The 15,569-nt window shown below is 30.4% G+C and overlaps 2 protein-coding genes across 7 annotated transcripts; one reads left to right on the top strand and one right to left on the bottom strand.

Annotated features, from left to right (window-relative positions):
- Nucleotides 1–2,127: 2,127 nt before the first annotated feature.
- Nucleotides 2,128–4,617, top strand: LOC100573114. The gene is made up of 2 exons (XM_003247942.4): nt 2,128–2,360; nt 4,391–4,617. Exons 1-2 carry the CDS (start codon nt 2,251–2,253, stop codon nt 4,593–4,595), a joined length of 315 nt encoding a protein of 104 aa, XP_003247990.1. The 5' UTR covers nt 2,128–2,250; the 3' UTR covers nt 4,596–4,617.
- LOC100573028 lies at nt 4,454–13,689 on the bottom strand. 6 transcript variants are annotated; one of them, XR_003839483.1, is made up of 6 exons: nt 12,020–13,689; nt 10,246–10,372; nt 7,444–7,674; nt 7,203–7,356; nt 6,081–6,773; nt 4,454–4,580 (listed from the first exon to the last, which is right to left on the bottom strand). XR_003839483.1 is itself a non-coding variant. In XM_029489711.1 (5 exons), exons 1-4 carry the CDS (start codon nt 12,919–12,921, stop codon nt 7,463–7,465), a joined length of 471 nt encoding a protein of 156 aa, XP_029345571.1. In that variant the 5' UTR covers nt 12,922–13,689; the 3' UTR covers nt 4,483–4,580; nt 7,444–7,462. The 6 variants fall into 6 exon arrangements, 1 of the variants encoding a protein (XP_029345571.1); XR_003839482.1 differs by lacking the exon at nt 10,246–10,372 and having other exon boundaries at nt 12,020–12,114; nt 12,830–13,689; XR_003839480.1 differs by lacking the exon at nt 7,203–7,356 and having other exon boundaries at nt 12,020–12,114; nt 12,885–13,689.
- Nucleotides 13,690–15,569: the final 1,880 nt, after the last annotated feature.

Here is a 15,569-nt window from a genome sequence, read left to right as displayed (position 1 = left end):
AAAATAATAATTGATTACAACAAATCCAATTTAAATAAAATATCAATTATTGAAATACAGTACTTTTCTTAGAACCCGATAAGAACTAAAAGAACCAGAAAAACTTATTATTCATTAAAATGAGGTTCCGATTCTAATTCCGGTTCTTAGCATTGTAAAAAATGGATTCCGGTTCCGGTTTTGGTTCTTAGATATTCTCTAAGAACCGGTTCTTTCGGTTCCGGTTCCAGTCCCTGCTCCATAGACTAGCCTTTTCTTTATTTAATTTTATCTGAGCATCTTTTCGAGATCTGTTATCATTTCTAGATCTATGTTTGATCAGCCAACTTTTTACATAATTTGTTGGATTCTATATTGCAACTGGTGGTCCATTAATATTTATAAACATTAGATTAGAAATGTTTGTAACGGATAATCTTGACCTGAGATCTGAACGTATCAAATTCATTTGGCTAAATCCCCTTTCGCATTCCGTCGTGAAAATCGGCAATGTTTTTATTAAAATGTCAAATTATTTTAAATCGTCATTGATCATTTTATTGTCAACTAGCTGATCCCGTGCACTCCGTTGCGCGTAAAAAAATATAACTCTTAAAATATTGCGATTACTCATGCTTGTCCCTGATGTGCCCAAATGGGGACTCATAACAAATAAATACTAATTTCTACTAAATATTTCTCCTGTAACCAATAGCAACCATTAATAAACGAAAATTTCAATCGTAAATCTCATAATCCCCGTTTGAGCCCCTACCGGTGGCGTCCTGATACGAATATAATTGGCGATACGTTCTTCTTCTCGACGAAAAGAATGTATTGAAAAAAAAATAAATTGAATCGGTCTAATATCTCTTGAGAAAAATGGTCACGATTATCCCGCCACTTAATTTTATTATATATCGTCATTGATCATTTTATTGTCAATATATTTTCGAAAGCCTTGAATTGCATATCTGTATTTGATAGAAATCTATTCGTCGATCACTTTATTTCATCATGTACGTTCATTTAAAATAAAAGATTCCTCTTAATTTGTTTCAAGTAAACGTGATCAAAGGTTATTACATAGAATAGTTAAACATTGATATGGTTTAAAAGGATTACTTTTTTATTACTTGATAGAACTATGTTTTTGAACAGCATAGTATTTTGTGCACTTAAAGCTTTTAACATGAAATCTCCGTGTTTTGTTTTAAAAGAATCAACAACTCTGATTGTTCTTTTGATTGATTCATCAGTACGCAACATTGTAATTTAATGACTTAGTAATTACATGAGATAAATATGACAATTCTTTGACTACCTAGTCACATATTAGTGCTAAATCTAAGACCAATTTTGGACTTCCCAATCGCTTACATAATCCAAGGTATTTAGATCTAGATTTTTGACCTCTTAGGTTATCTTTTGAAGAGTTATGTAAGTGGTTGTATAACGCCGAAAAAGTTTTCCATACAATTTCTACTGCTCTGAAGCTACTGGCTACCTATCTGACATCAAGAACTCGTCCTACCTTTAAAAATAAAATATCTAATTCTATACATGGGGTTCTTAGTTAATTTTGATTCTTAGGTGATCTATTATACAATACATATAAACTATCAATAAAATGTTTTAAAATGGTTAATTGAGGAAACGTCTTTCATACAATTATTTACAGCCAGTTCTAATCTGTGGTTCATACAGTACCATGAAAATATTAATGGATTTTTTCTTTTAAACGTTTGGCCACTCCATTTTTTTCACCCAGTAAAACACTGGCTCCATCGCTAACTTTGAATGGTCGTCGAAAGGTCTATACTATACTATTTATTTGAATGGCGCTCTATATGTAAATAGAAAAAAAACTGAAAAATGTAACTACCTAGGTGTGGCCGACATACCTATTGAAGGCTTTTTTATTACAAATTTTACTTTTAGAGAATTTTGTTCTAAATAGGAATGTGCAACGAATGTCGTCATCGACATGGCTCATTACTCCCTACGTTGAGCACGGCTAGTATGCTGAGTGTTAGCAATGGCAAATGTGTATATATTATGTATGAAATATATATATCGCTGACGCGATGTTTAGCTTGCGTCATGTTAATAACCACTCCTGGCCGTAAATAGTTAAATAGAGATAGTCGAGAGTCGATAGGATATAGTCGAGAGTCGATTGTCAACAGTCAAGAGTCAATAGTCATAATCGATGGAGAAGTCTATGGTCGGCAATCAATAGTCAGAGTGGATGGTCGATAGTGAAACTCGATGGTTGACAACGACCTGAAGAGGACCTACGGAAGACCAGCTCAACCCACATTTGGACATCGGCACCCACGACATACCATGGCCCGATCAGTAACCCTGAGTTATAATTTGTAAGTATAATTTCGATGTTGTAACTTGTAGCAGGTAATAACAATACATTAACTATTCCTAAACAAGTGTTTTGAAGTTTAAACAATATATTTACTTGAAAATCTAATAGAAAACAGTTTTGAAAACGACAATTAAGTAATACCATCATGGAGGTACGTAACACGTCACACCCGAATCACTCGTGATCGTTGTGTCACCGGCTGAATGCATTGTATTTACAATGATGTGTGTTTTTTTATTTATTTACTTTTTTTGGTCATCAACATTTTTGGTAGTAAAAATTTTCAATTGAACATCAGCATCTTTGAAAAAAATCGATTAATTTTTTTAGTATAACTCAAAAACTAATAAGCTTGTAGAGACGTAGACACTTGCAATTTACGCCAGATATGTTACTTGGCATTTTCCATATAATATGGTAACATTTTTGAAATATTTTGACTTTTTTTGAGATATTAGAATCAAATACAAACATTGTACAAACATGATTTATTACGTAATATATTATTATTTATGTATTAAGTAAGGTATTAGTAGGGTACAGATTGTATATAATTCTTTTTTTTAAAAAAACCTGTTATTTATATAAAAGTATCAGCAATATTGTGTGTGGCGTAGTGAATTTGCATTAATTCACCCCCCTCCCCACACTTACAGTTAGTCAGCAAGACCCAAATTATGGCTATGATAATCACTTAAAATATGCCTGGAAAATTATGAAATTGACAATTATTGTTGGTATATTTTAGAAGTGCAGTTCAGGGCTGGGCCGAGCGCCTGGCAAGGTGGGGCGCCTGGCAAGGTGGGGCGCCTGCCAGGGGCGCAAAATATCGAGTGGGAATGGGGGCGCAAAATTTGATATCATTAAATTTGAATTTGAAAAAAAATTATTTCAATATATTAATATTAATTGTTATTAGATACGAGTTGATTAATACTGTGTTATACATTTAACACTTAAATGTATATACCTATAATATTTAAACCTCAAATTTATTATTGATTATTGAAATTAATTTTCATTCACGACGATCGACGATAACTGGTACCTACCGAATTATATCGTTAAGTAATATATTTTATTTATAATAATGTATATATTTCTACACGTATACAAGCCGCAGGAAATATCAATGTGTTTCCTGCGGCCGATAATAATAAAAATAGAACGACTGTAATATGTGTATATGTGCATTGTGCATCTAAAATGGACTACACATCAATCATCGAAGAATTTGCTTCCAAAAAAGTTAAATTTGTTTAATAAATATGTTGTACTAAATTCTATTTCATTTGAAGTGTTATTTTATTATTTAATTTAAATTTTTTATACGGTTCTTGTTTATGTGGTATCTACTGTTTTTAAGAATTTGTTATAAAAATCATATCAAAGTAGGTAGTAGGTACCTACAAATCAATTAACTTCGAACTTTTTATCTTTATTTTGAATTTGAAATATTCTTAAAATATTGTTGTTTTAACTATCAAAATAATAAACACTCTTTAGCTTTAAAGTAAACATTGATTATGCTTATAAGTAAATAAGTTAAATTAATTTTTTTTTTTTTTTGGGGGGGGGGCGCAAATTTTTATTTTGCCAGGAGCGCCGCTATTGATCGGGCCGGCTCTGGTGCAGTTGATGGGAAACTCGGATAATATTATTCCCCCCTGACACATTCACCCCTCTACTATATCAGTGAAGTATGGGTATTTGTATTTTAATTTATTGCAAAGATTTAATTTAAACGAACGCTTCTAATATTTAAGTGGTTACCTATACCGGAACCGGTACTTAAAGGTAGATACAATGAAAAAATAAGACGTACGTAAAAATATATGTATTTATTATCATAATCCCGCGATCGTATAAACATATTATTATAATTAAATATTCGGTCACAACAACGAATATTAATTGTTTTATATTTCATAATATTATATTATATCGGTATTGTAATTATAAGAAAATTTGATTTACGAACAAAACCTGTACCTAAAGGCTAAACTTGTTAATTATTTCTGTTGGCAGGAAAGTCGGCGTACCATCCGTACGAGCCCAACGGGCCGGTGTGTGCGCCGAAATCGACGTAACCGTTTCCGCTGCGTCGTTGCGCCGCCACATTGGGTTTATTCGATTTCACTGGGCTTCCATCGATGAAGCATGCGAACAGCTGCAGCCAGACGGAAACCACAACAATCGTGTACTGGAATGCGTTCATCTTCAAACAAATTAAATATACAATATTACTGCACTAATGATATATTATACTATTTTTATGTACCTAATATTCGCACGATTTTCTAGAAATCGTTTTCGTATAATATCAACATTATATATTATGATAGGTAGTAGGTACTATAGTATGTAGGTAAGTATAGGTTAGGTATAGGTACAAAGGGGTTTTTTTTAAACATGCTCACCCTAATTTTATGTTTAAATAATTATGCATTTATTCATGTTCTGATTTCAGAACTTTTAAAAACACTTGAAGACTATATTTTCGATAGGTATACAAGAGATTTTTTGTACCACTTAAGGATGATCCTGTGTTTTGTAAATATAAACTTCGGTTTTTCGAATAGGAACCCCCATTCGCACTTATAATTATTTACTATATATATTTTTTGAGAATTTTGATGTATTTAAATTTTAAATCAAGTAGTAATACGTAGTAATAGTAGTAGTAGTTTTTGAATTACCATGACTTTGTGTAGGTAATAAGGATATATAATATGTCTATGGTTATTTGAAAATGTTGGCATAATTAATTATTATTAGTCATAGGCGCAAATTGGGGGGGCTAAGCCCTCCCAAACTTAGCCGTAGCCCCCCTCCCCTCAAAAAAAAAACCTAGGACATACAATTTTAAAAGGCTACATTGTAATGGTCTGTTTACCTTTAATATATTCAGCTCCCCCCCCAAGTCAAAAGTTGAAATTGCGCCTTTGCTATTAGTCTATCGATATAAATAATTTGTAAAAATGGTCAAAGTATAATAAATACTACATCTAATATTACCTACATAAATATTCATATTTGTAGGTATTACATATACCTATTACATAGTTTTATAATGTACCTATTATATATTTATATTTTTGTAAAACCATTCTTAAGGGTTATTATTCTTAGTTTAAACATTTTAATACTCAGAAATTACTCATAAGTTTTGATTTAGATACATCAACGTTCAATATTTTTAAGAATATGAATATGGTTTTAAGTATGTATAAGTAAAATAATAATTTTAATAATTTTACTATTAAAGAGAAAAATACGAATGATCATGCTGAAAAAATCTCCCTGCAGTATAGTATAGGTACCTGTACTTTAGAGTTGGAGGTATAGTAGGTAAGATATCAAACATTTTTCTAATAATAATTATTTGAAGATTGGAAAATGAACATCTCCCATGCCTATTCAATACATATTCGAATACCCAGTGGCCCAACCATGGAAGGAATTTAAGCTTAAATTAAACTGTTGAAACGATTACAGACGAGTCAGATTATAGAGATACCTATAGGTATATTATATTTCATAATATATTATAGTAAATAGTAACATATACAGCCATACAGGAAACGTTTAACGTACACGTTTTTATAAATATTCAATAAAATAATAAATAGATATGTAGTAAAACTAATATATTATAAAATATAACTATAACCTATATAGGTAGTTACTAAAAATTATTATACTATTATATACTTACATCGACGATGTCTGAAAAATGATTGCGAGCTTGAAATTGTAAAGTCTTTGAAAATTGCAATAATGTATCTAGCGTGTAATAGCGTGTTAATGTGTTATAGTACGTACCTGCAGGTATTTTAGTGCAAGTGACATGTACTACAGTGTACACCGAAGAAACAATTGTGTACCTACATGTGTTTAATGTGTTAACAAATCGGTTCAAAAATACTTTCACTAATGCCACTAAACTGCATTGTTAGTTGTTACAGTTATTATAATAAACTGAGTAAAAGTACCTATTATTTTTTTTTATTCCCGCATTGCCTGTGGTGTATAGGGAAATTATCAGCAGAAATGGTAGCGCAAATTATTATTGTATTGTAGTTTACAATCACTAAGATGTGAAAATGATTTAATTTTATATGAAATAAGGAATATATTATTATAGAAATCAGTTATACATAGTACATATTATAATCTATCTGTGAGTCAAACAACTCACTGCAGCCGCTGAACTGAGAAAATATTTTTCAGATTCTTCAAGTCATATAATTATTTTCATATTTTTTTCAATTGATGATCGACCTTTTATATTGTACCTAGGTAAAATATAAAGCAGATGAATTTGTTGAGTAAGATTTTTGGTTTTTTAAACAGTTTCTTCAGCAGTTTAGCCCACAACTATATGACTATATGAGGAACGTACTTGCATCTGAAATACATTTTTCTAATAAATTTTATGAAATAAATATGAATACCTACTCTTCAACGCAAATACACGATTTTTAGATAGGAACTCTGGCATACTGACACAATTGAATCACTTGATAGAGACTTGTATAGAGACTTTACGTGATGAGATGAGGTGAGGTGTGTACATATTGTAATCATTATGGTTTGATTGATTTAGGTTCAGAATTTCTCAAAAACTGTTTAAAATAATATTTTAATTTATTTTGGGGCAAACCGGGCATGCACGGTGGAACGGGCCAAGGACAATTTGCCGGAAAACAGAAACCCCCATAAGTATAATCTCCAAACAATAATAATCCCCTTCATTTCAAACTTATAATATACATCACCTAGGTAGGTTCTTATTATATACCTACACGGCTACACGGCTACAGAAAGTGTTACATACCCAAATTAAAAACTACTCGCTCTTTTTAATTTCGTTTTAGTCGCATCAATATTTTCAAAATCATCATCGGATTAACAATTTATTGGGAAAAGGTTGGTTTTCGTATGGTATCGCTAAAGGACATTCCTTGAATGGTAGATACACAAATCTAGGCCTTAATAATATACACAACAATTTTAAAAATCAAAATTTAATAAATGTATATTTAAAATAAATATTGAATTGCCCTGTATATATTCACTTTCTACAGGTGAAGGAAATCACGATCGGTGAACACGGCGATGGCTTACGAGTCCAGCCGCAGACAAACACGGTCTATTGCATACCTCGCACACAAAATTCGAGCGAGCGACGACGTGTCGATTGTCATTCACATGACGAGGACTGTCGTTACGAACGCTACTGCTTGTGCCTGTTGATGCTGCTTCTGTGACGTCAGGGCTATGTTCTTCCAGCGCCATATGAGTTTCGTCTATACGAGATACGACATTAAAATTTAAAAGTATAGGTACATAACGACTTCAACTTTCAAGTATAATATATGTATCGGGTATCATAATCACGATAATAACGACGCTACGAATTAAGTATCGTCATTGTGTATAAGTTATATAAACTGATGAGTGATAAATATAATGTACCCATGGGCGTTCTCACGAGAGGGGGGGGTAGTAACTTCTGAAATCCTATTTAAGGAACTCAATAACTGAAATAATGAGTACATATTTTATATTTTTATTTATACCATAACTTAATATTTTTGATAATTTAATGTCATTTTTAGAATCGTCTTAATGGCTTAAGAGGATGTCAGCGGCCAGCGCACTATTTTGTTTTCTCTCTCTGGCCTACACGCAACATAGACGAAACGCATAAACACAAAATCATTTTTTCTATGGTTTTATGTAATTTTAGAGTAAAATCACCTATTACAAAAAAGATAGAAAATAATATTTTTGAGGGAATGACATATACCTATCGATTTTATATTTTATTGTTATTTGACTTTCAAAATAAATAAAAACTTTTGTAAATTTAAATTATGTTTGAATTGTTTTGAGACAATATTTAGACAAGTCGATTCAAATGAGGGATCCCTCAAAAATGTTATTCTTTATCTTTTTTGTAATGAGTAATTTTACTCTAAGATTACTTAAAAACAGAAAAAATGATTCTGCGTAAATGTCTATGTTGCGTGTGGGCCAGATAGAGATAACAAAATAATAACTAATTAACGCAGAAGAAGTTCTTGATATAATGGCCCAAAAATCAAGAAAACGTGATTTCATATAAATTTATATTATTAAAATTTTAATTTTGTGAATAATTCACATATATAATAAGCCCCATATATTATTTTGTAATTTAATATATGGGGCTTAGCCTCCACGGCTCACTTTAAATACATTTTCATACCCCCCCCCCCCCTCAAATAAAAATCCTGAAAACCCCTCTGCTACTAAATACGCCGTGTTATTAAGAGCTTAAGGCCTAGGGATACACGTTACTAAATATGAACAAAAAAATTATGTGACTTAGGTATACAAAGATCCATTTTTCCTACAGGTACAGTAAACAATATTAATGTTAGCTGGACATCAATAATTATTCTAACTATAGGTACAAGTATATAGGTAGTAGTTAGTTGTGGTACAATAGCCCATTAGGTACATAAACTTGGTCGATATCGTTTTTATTTTCTAACAAAAATGTAAATCAAAACCATCTGTAGGTATACCCGATACCGTATACGTATACTTTATCTATATAATAATGCTATAACTTATAATATAACAATTTATTTTTACTATAAATTATACCTGCCTGATTTATTAGTATAATAAAACACGATTATAAATGGATTTTAGGCGGCGAAGAAATAAATGAAGTTATATATCTTTTTATTAAAGGGTTAATGTTGGAAATTAATTTGGAATAAAATCGTTTCTAATATGATATTAGCAAGAACATTAATAGTAATTTGTAGTCCTTTAAAGTTATATTAGTTAAATACCCTAGGCTATGGGGGCATTCGGCACCAATAAGATGGATCTATGTATTTTGAAAAGCTTGGATCACCTATGTGGATATTAGATGATTTGGCAGGGCCCCAATATCTTATATACCATATGACCAAACTGGTCTGATCAGCTCAAGCCCGGATCTAGGATTAATTGGGCCCATGGATACCATGCACTTAATGGGCCCCCTTTCAAATTTAACTTCAAAAAATTGTATCTTTTCTGTGTATAAAATTGTATAATTTTGTACTATGTATGGGTGTAACAGAAAGATATTTACGTAAATCATACACAAATCTGTCATATCTTTCTGTTACACCCTGTATTACCACGTACAATTGTCAGTCATAGATAATAAAGATTATCATCCGTGTATAGGTACGATGTAGTTCACAACTTCCATTTTATAAACTTCGTCATAGAATATCAATTTTAATTTTTAATATAATTTAGTCATTTTTCGTGATATAAAATTAAGAACATTTTTATTTTATAATTACTTCTTACCAAAATTATTTTATTTTTTTTGAACGCATTAAAAAATAAATATTTTGGGATAAAAATGAGTCCCCAAAATCAATGGGCCCCGGGACCGTGCCCCTCTTGGACCCCCCCCTTAATCCGGGCTTGGATCAGCTTTGTACAGGTTCTGAAAATTAATTTAGACTTAAGGAAAGGACGAAAAATTAGAAATCTGGAGTTGGCTATTTTTCTCTTTGTTTGAAAATAAGGTTTCTGGCAGGTTATATTGGATAACCGTTTGTCCTCGGGAACAACTGAACCATAATATTATAATAGTATATCACTATCAACATCCAACAGTGTACAGGACGTCAGGATAACAGAATGCTGATGTCTGAGATAATCCCAAATGCCTTCAAAAAATCTTTCTTTTATTTTTGCATTTCAAAATTATCTTGCATATATAATCAATTAGAATATTTATCATCTTGTAACATATTATTATATCACACTAAGAAAGACTTTAATACATTACATTTATTTACTTAAATTATTGTCACCTGCACGCGTATCTGCATCATCATTCCCGAAAAATAAGTATTCTGATTTACATTCAAGCATGTGATTTATTAATAAAAAATTAATAACGGTTTTTATGATTGGCCGTTTTGCACTCGTATGACCATTCTAAAATATGATGGGTATATATAATTAAAATAATACTAACTAGTGTAATTTTTTATGTTTATTTGCATTTTGTATAAGTACACTTCGGGACAATGAATAATTTCTAAAAACACAACATTTTTTATAGATACCCATTACAGTACTACGTAGTCAATAAGTATAGTCAATAGTCATATACCTAAAATAACATTATGAGCAAAAATAATGCATGGTCAACACTACAATTTCAATAAAGTCGCTAGGGTACCTACATGCCCACATTACCTATAATAAGTATATTGATAAATAAGAATTAATTAGTTATAAAAAATAATTTAAAACAACTATTTTATTCATTTTCATTTTCATCAACATTTAGGTATTTCGGTGTAATTTACTATTATTCAAATGTATTAATTTAATATGTGTATACAATCGAATAATTATAATTTGCTAACTTATTTACCTATAGGCTATATAAATAGATTGTAAATATTTCTATAATAAAACTATATTCTTATGTAATACATGTTAGTGAGTTTATTGTTAAACGGCTTCGAACATTATGTACAAATAATTTACTTGGTGGATGGGTGAATACACTTGAAGCTCAATTGAAATAAAATAAAATAAAAGGTATTCAGTTAACAGGTGCTGATACCCTTAAGAAGAGAAGAACCCAACATCATTTATTTGTTACAGATTCACGAAATGTCACTTCTGTTTGTAATTAATTAGTGGAGAGTTTAGTCAATTTTTTATTAGACCGAATTGACATTAATGACGAATTAGTATAAGTTCTTAAGCCATTTATTAGTTTAAGTACATTGACACAAGACCAATTAAAAAAAGTGCACAAGTTTATTGGAACGGATTTAGACTTATCAAATTTTGTATTCGAATATGAAGAAATTCAAGAAGTTAGCAACATTGACAACCTACGTAAAATGTCTATGGCCTCTTTTGTTGAACATCTTTCTAAATCTGGATCATTTAACACCTTACTAACTACTTTTTCTCGATTTCTCGCTGCTAAACCACATAGTGCAGATGTAGAGCGTCTCACCAGCACAAGTAACATTTTAAAATCTGCTGATAGGCAAAATTTGCTCGTTGAGTCGGAGAATGAATATTTATTTGTTCATTTCAACATGCCACCTTTATCCTTATGGGACCCAAGAGATGCGGTTTTATCGTGGACTAATGAAACATATCGCCGAGTAAAAGATACTCCTAGAGCTCGCGAACAAAGTTGGTTCGAAGGAGTGTTCGCAGAAGCATCTCAAACTCAAGGTCTAAAAAGGGATTTACAAGATATTGAAAATAATAAAGCGGAAAAGCATTCCAAAAACAGATAATTTTAAAAAATAATTTTCATCCATAAATGTTTAAAAATATTATTATTATTATGTTTAATAACCAATTGTTTACTCAATAATTCATAATAAAATTAGTTTGACAATTTTTCGTGTAAAGTTTTTTTTTATATAATTTAAATAGTGCATTTAGTGTGGAGTCCCCCACTTATTACTGTAATATATATTTTATTTGTGCAGCTGGAAAAAATCCTTACAATAAAGCCTGTTATGTATAGGTAATACATGTTTTGTTTTAAACATAGTTTTATTTATTAATAATTATTCAATATTAAACCATAATTATTATTACCATGATATAATCGGTAATTGATTGCTCATCAGGATTTGGTATTAAAATGATCGCTCTAAAAACTGCTCGTACGTAGCATGCAAAACATGTTAAACCTGGACAAAAACATGGCATGATTAATGATGTCATATCTAAAATAAATATAAAATATCATTAAAATAAATATTGATTGAAACGTTTAATAAAATGTTAGATTATATAAAGAATATTATACTCTTACAAAATCAATAGTAAACATAAAGATTGTAAACAAAAATTAATTAATCGAGTTTTTTTTATCGGCCAGTACCTAAAAGTGAAGCACAATATTATTGCACAAACAATTTTTTAATTAGGTAATAAAAAAACATATAAAAACGTGCACTTAGTTTTCAATAAATAATAATTATAATTTACCAAAGTAAAAATTTTTAAATGTATTTATAGCATGATGGTAATTGTAATTACTAATTACTAATGATTAATGAAGGTGTGATTCCAATATAGAGACACATGATTGAAATGTTGGCCATATTTTTGGCCGTGTGATCGAGATTCGAGAATCACTATTCCTATCATATTACATACTATATACTACTAATATCATACTACTCAAATCTCATATAGCAACCACATAGGTGATAGCATGACAATGTATTTTTATGGGTGATAGGGATCACTGCTATACTGACTGGATTAAGGCTCTACATAGAATGGGTGTGCTATGCCACCATTTTGCGACTCATTTATCAATGATAAAATGATAAAATAAAGAGGGAGAAATTCAAATTCACATAACATTATTAGTCGCAAAATGGCGGCGTAGCATACCTGTATCTATAGTGCCCTAACTGGATGCGGCCGATGCGGGCATAGGGCATCATACCCGCCTGTATTATCTCCGAGACTCCGACGTACGGCATAGTAAATTTTCGTTCACGGTTCACCGGTTACAATAGTGAGTTGTTGGTTTTGATATTAGAGTGAATTGACCAATATCAAAATTTTTGTGTTCTCTGGTTCTCTCGATGGATTTTCACGATATCTAAATTTTTAAGTCAGTTATATGAGTATGTAAAACATTAATATTTGAAAATGCTCATAATTCACTTAATAATTAAAACTCCGTAAAAACAATTGACAGTATCTATATATGACTACGTCATAAACTATAGGTAAATTATTGTTTTTCCCGAAATCGGAAATAATAAAAGTTGCAGACAAGCTACAAATCTAAGGAATTAAGTATATACAGACCGTCGAAAATCATGGTAAAATGTTATGTAGGTAGTAGGTACTTAAATAAATATAGATCAATATCTCGATTTTTGGAAACAGGTAAAATTGTGTTATCCTCTAGGTATAATGTTGCTATTAACAAAGTTTTACAAAACTCCTGATATTTACAGATCGTCATAAAAAAAGGCATTATAAATGTTCCAATCGAAATTTATTAAATCAAGTTATTTTTGTTTTAATAACATAACTAGGTATTAATCTAACGAAATCAATAACGATTTTTAAAAAATATAAGTTAAATCATATTAAAGGACGTGATACCCGCAGGTGTTGTATCCGTCTTACAACAGCGTAAGATATCAAATTTGTAGACTGTAGCTTTGTTATTTTAAAAATTAGAGTGAATTTATCTTTTTTAAAATCTAAAGGTAAAATTATTATCTAGGCAACTTCAAGAGCTTTTTATTATATTTTAATTTTAAAGCGAGTTGTTATGATTACCTACTTTAAGATGTACAAACAATTTACAATTTTAAAATACTCATAACTTGGCTTAAAATTAAAATATAGTAAAAAGCCCACGAGGTTGCCTAGATGATAATCTTACATTTAGATTTTTTAAGAGGTCTATTCACTCTCATTTTTAAACTAACGGAGTTACACGTGTTCTGCTGAGCTTAAATTTGCCGTGTTAGACAACATATATACACTATACAGGTACCTATTACGTTCTTTAATATGATTTAACTTTTATTTTTAAAAAATATGATCAAGAAAATAGTCATTTTGAATAACTTATGTGCATAAAAATATTTTTTAGAACATTTTTGAATTTTTGAAGAAAAAATTGATTCCTGTGAATTTCAATTAGAATTTTTATACTAATTACTATATAAAAAAAACGGCTTTTAAATATATTGATTTTCCAAGGAGATACTAATGGTGATACAGGACTATAAATTGGATCTAGTGTAGATATAATATAATATTATGACATTTCAATTTGTCATAAATTTAAAATAAATAAATATGAATATATTATTAAATTTATAGTGTATTATAGTATAATATTATTTGTCTGTATTCTTAGTGGGTAGTCATCGTCTCTTTGTCTCCTATGAAACGTATGATACTTCGCTAATGAGATCTAAAATAGTAGAATATTATTTAAGAATCAAGAGACAAAAAGTTTTAAAACAGTCCCGGGACCCATTGATTTTGAGGCCCATTTTTATCCCCGAATATTATTACATAATTTCCAATTATGGTTACGAAACACAGACTTACTGAATATAGGTTTATAAAATAAACGCGTTGTCGTAATTCCGAGCGACACGGGCACACAGCGGGACATAATGTGAACCACCATGCAGCAAAGAGCAGGATCTATCAAACAGAACGCGTTATAACGCGCGTTAAAACGGTAAATGGCTTGTCGGCGTGGTGCTTTCACGCGCGTGAATAACGCCGCGTTCTAACAAATTATAAAATCACGCGACGTTAAAATAACGCTTTCTGTTTGAGTTTGACAATTGATTTTATATTATAAAATCAATGGTTTGACCATAGAAGTATAGAACAATGGTTTGACACATGGCTAAATAATATAAAGTGTAAGGTATATGCATTTATGATTATTTTAGTATGTATAGTACAAAGTTTTTTTTTAAGTCACCTCTGTTTTAAAAAGTTCTGAAAAATCTTCGTCTTCCTCAAATAAAAAATGATTATCTGCTGCAGAGTAAGATAGTTCTTCGGTGGACATGTGATCGTTGTCTAAAGGCGTTTGAAGAATTTCAGACTCTTTGACAATTGATGCTGATAAATATTCAGTATCGATTAACTGTTCACCTATTGTATCTTCAGTATTCCTGTTCTGCGACAGTGCAATAGAGGCATGTTTACCAAGCAAGTACCATTTTAGACTGTAAAATTTAGAAGGTCCATGTTAAATTATAAATTTATTTATATTTTATTTATCCAGTTTTTTAAACATACATATGTCTAAAATCAAGAGGTGATAAGTGTGTATTTGCACCGGACATAGCTTTTAAATAGCTGTAAAGGTTTTCAAGAATATCTTGATTCAAACGTCTTGTTATTATATAACTTATATCAGGATATTTTAATTTCAAATCAATCAAAAGATTTCTCAATGACTGGTTACTGTATAAAATTCCTTAAATGTGTAAAATTTTAGAAATTCAATAACAATTTACAACAAAACTATATTATAGTTAAGTACATGATTTTTCACCTTTTTGAAATGGTACCTAACAATGTTTTATGTCCAACAACTCTCATCTCTAAGATAAAATTATCCATTGTTTTT

Source organism: Acyrthosiphon pisum, chromosome A2 (assembly GCF_005508785.2).
Source record: "Acyrthosiphon pisum isolate AL4f chromosome A2, pea_aphid_22Mar2018_4r6ur, whole genome shotgun sequence".
Taxonomy (NCBI): Eukaryota; Metazoa; Arthropoda; class Insecta; order Hemiptera; family Aphididae; genus Acyrthosiphon; species Acyrthosiphon pisum.
The sequence above is the reverse complement of the archived record's forward strand: the minus strand, read 5'-3'. Positions and strand labels throughout refer to the sequence as shown.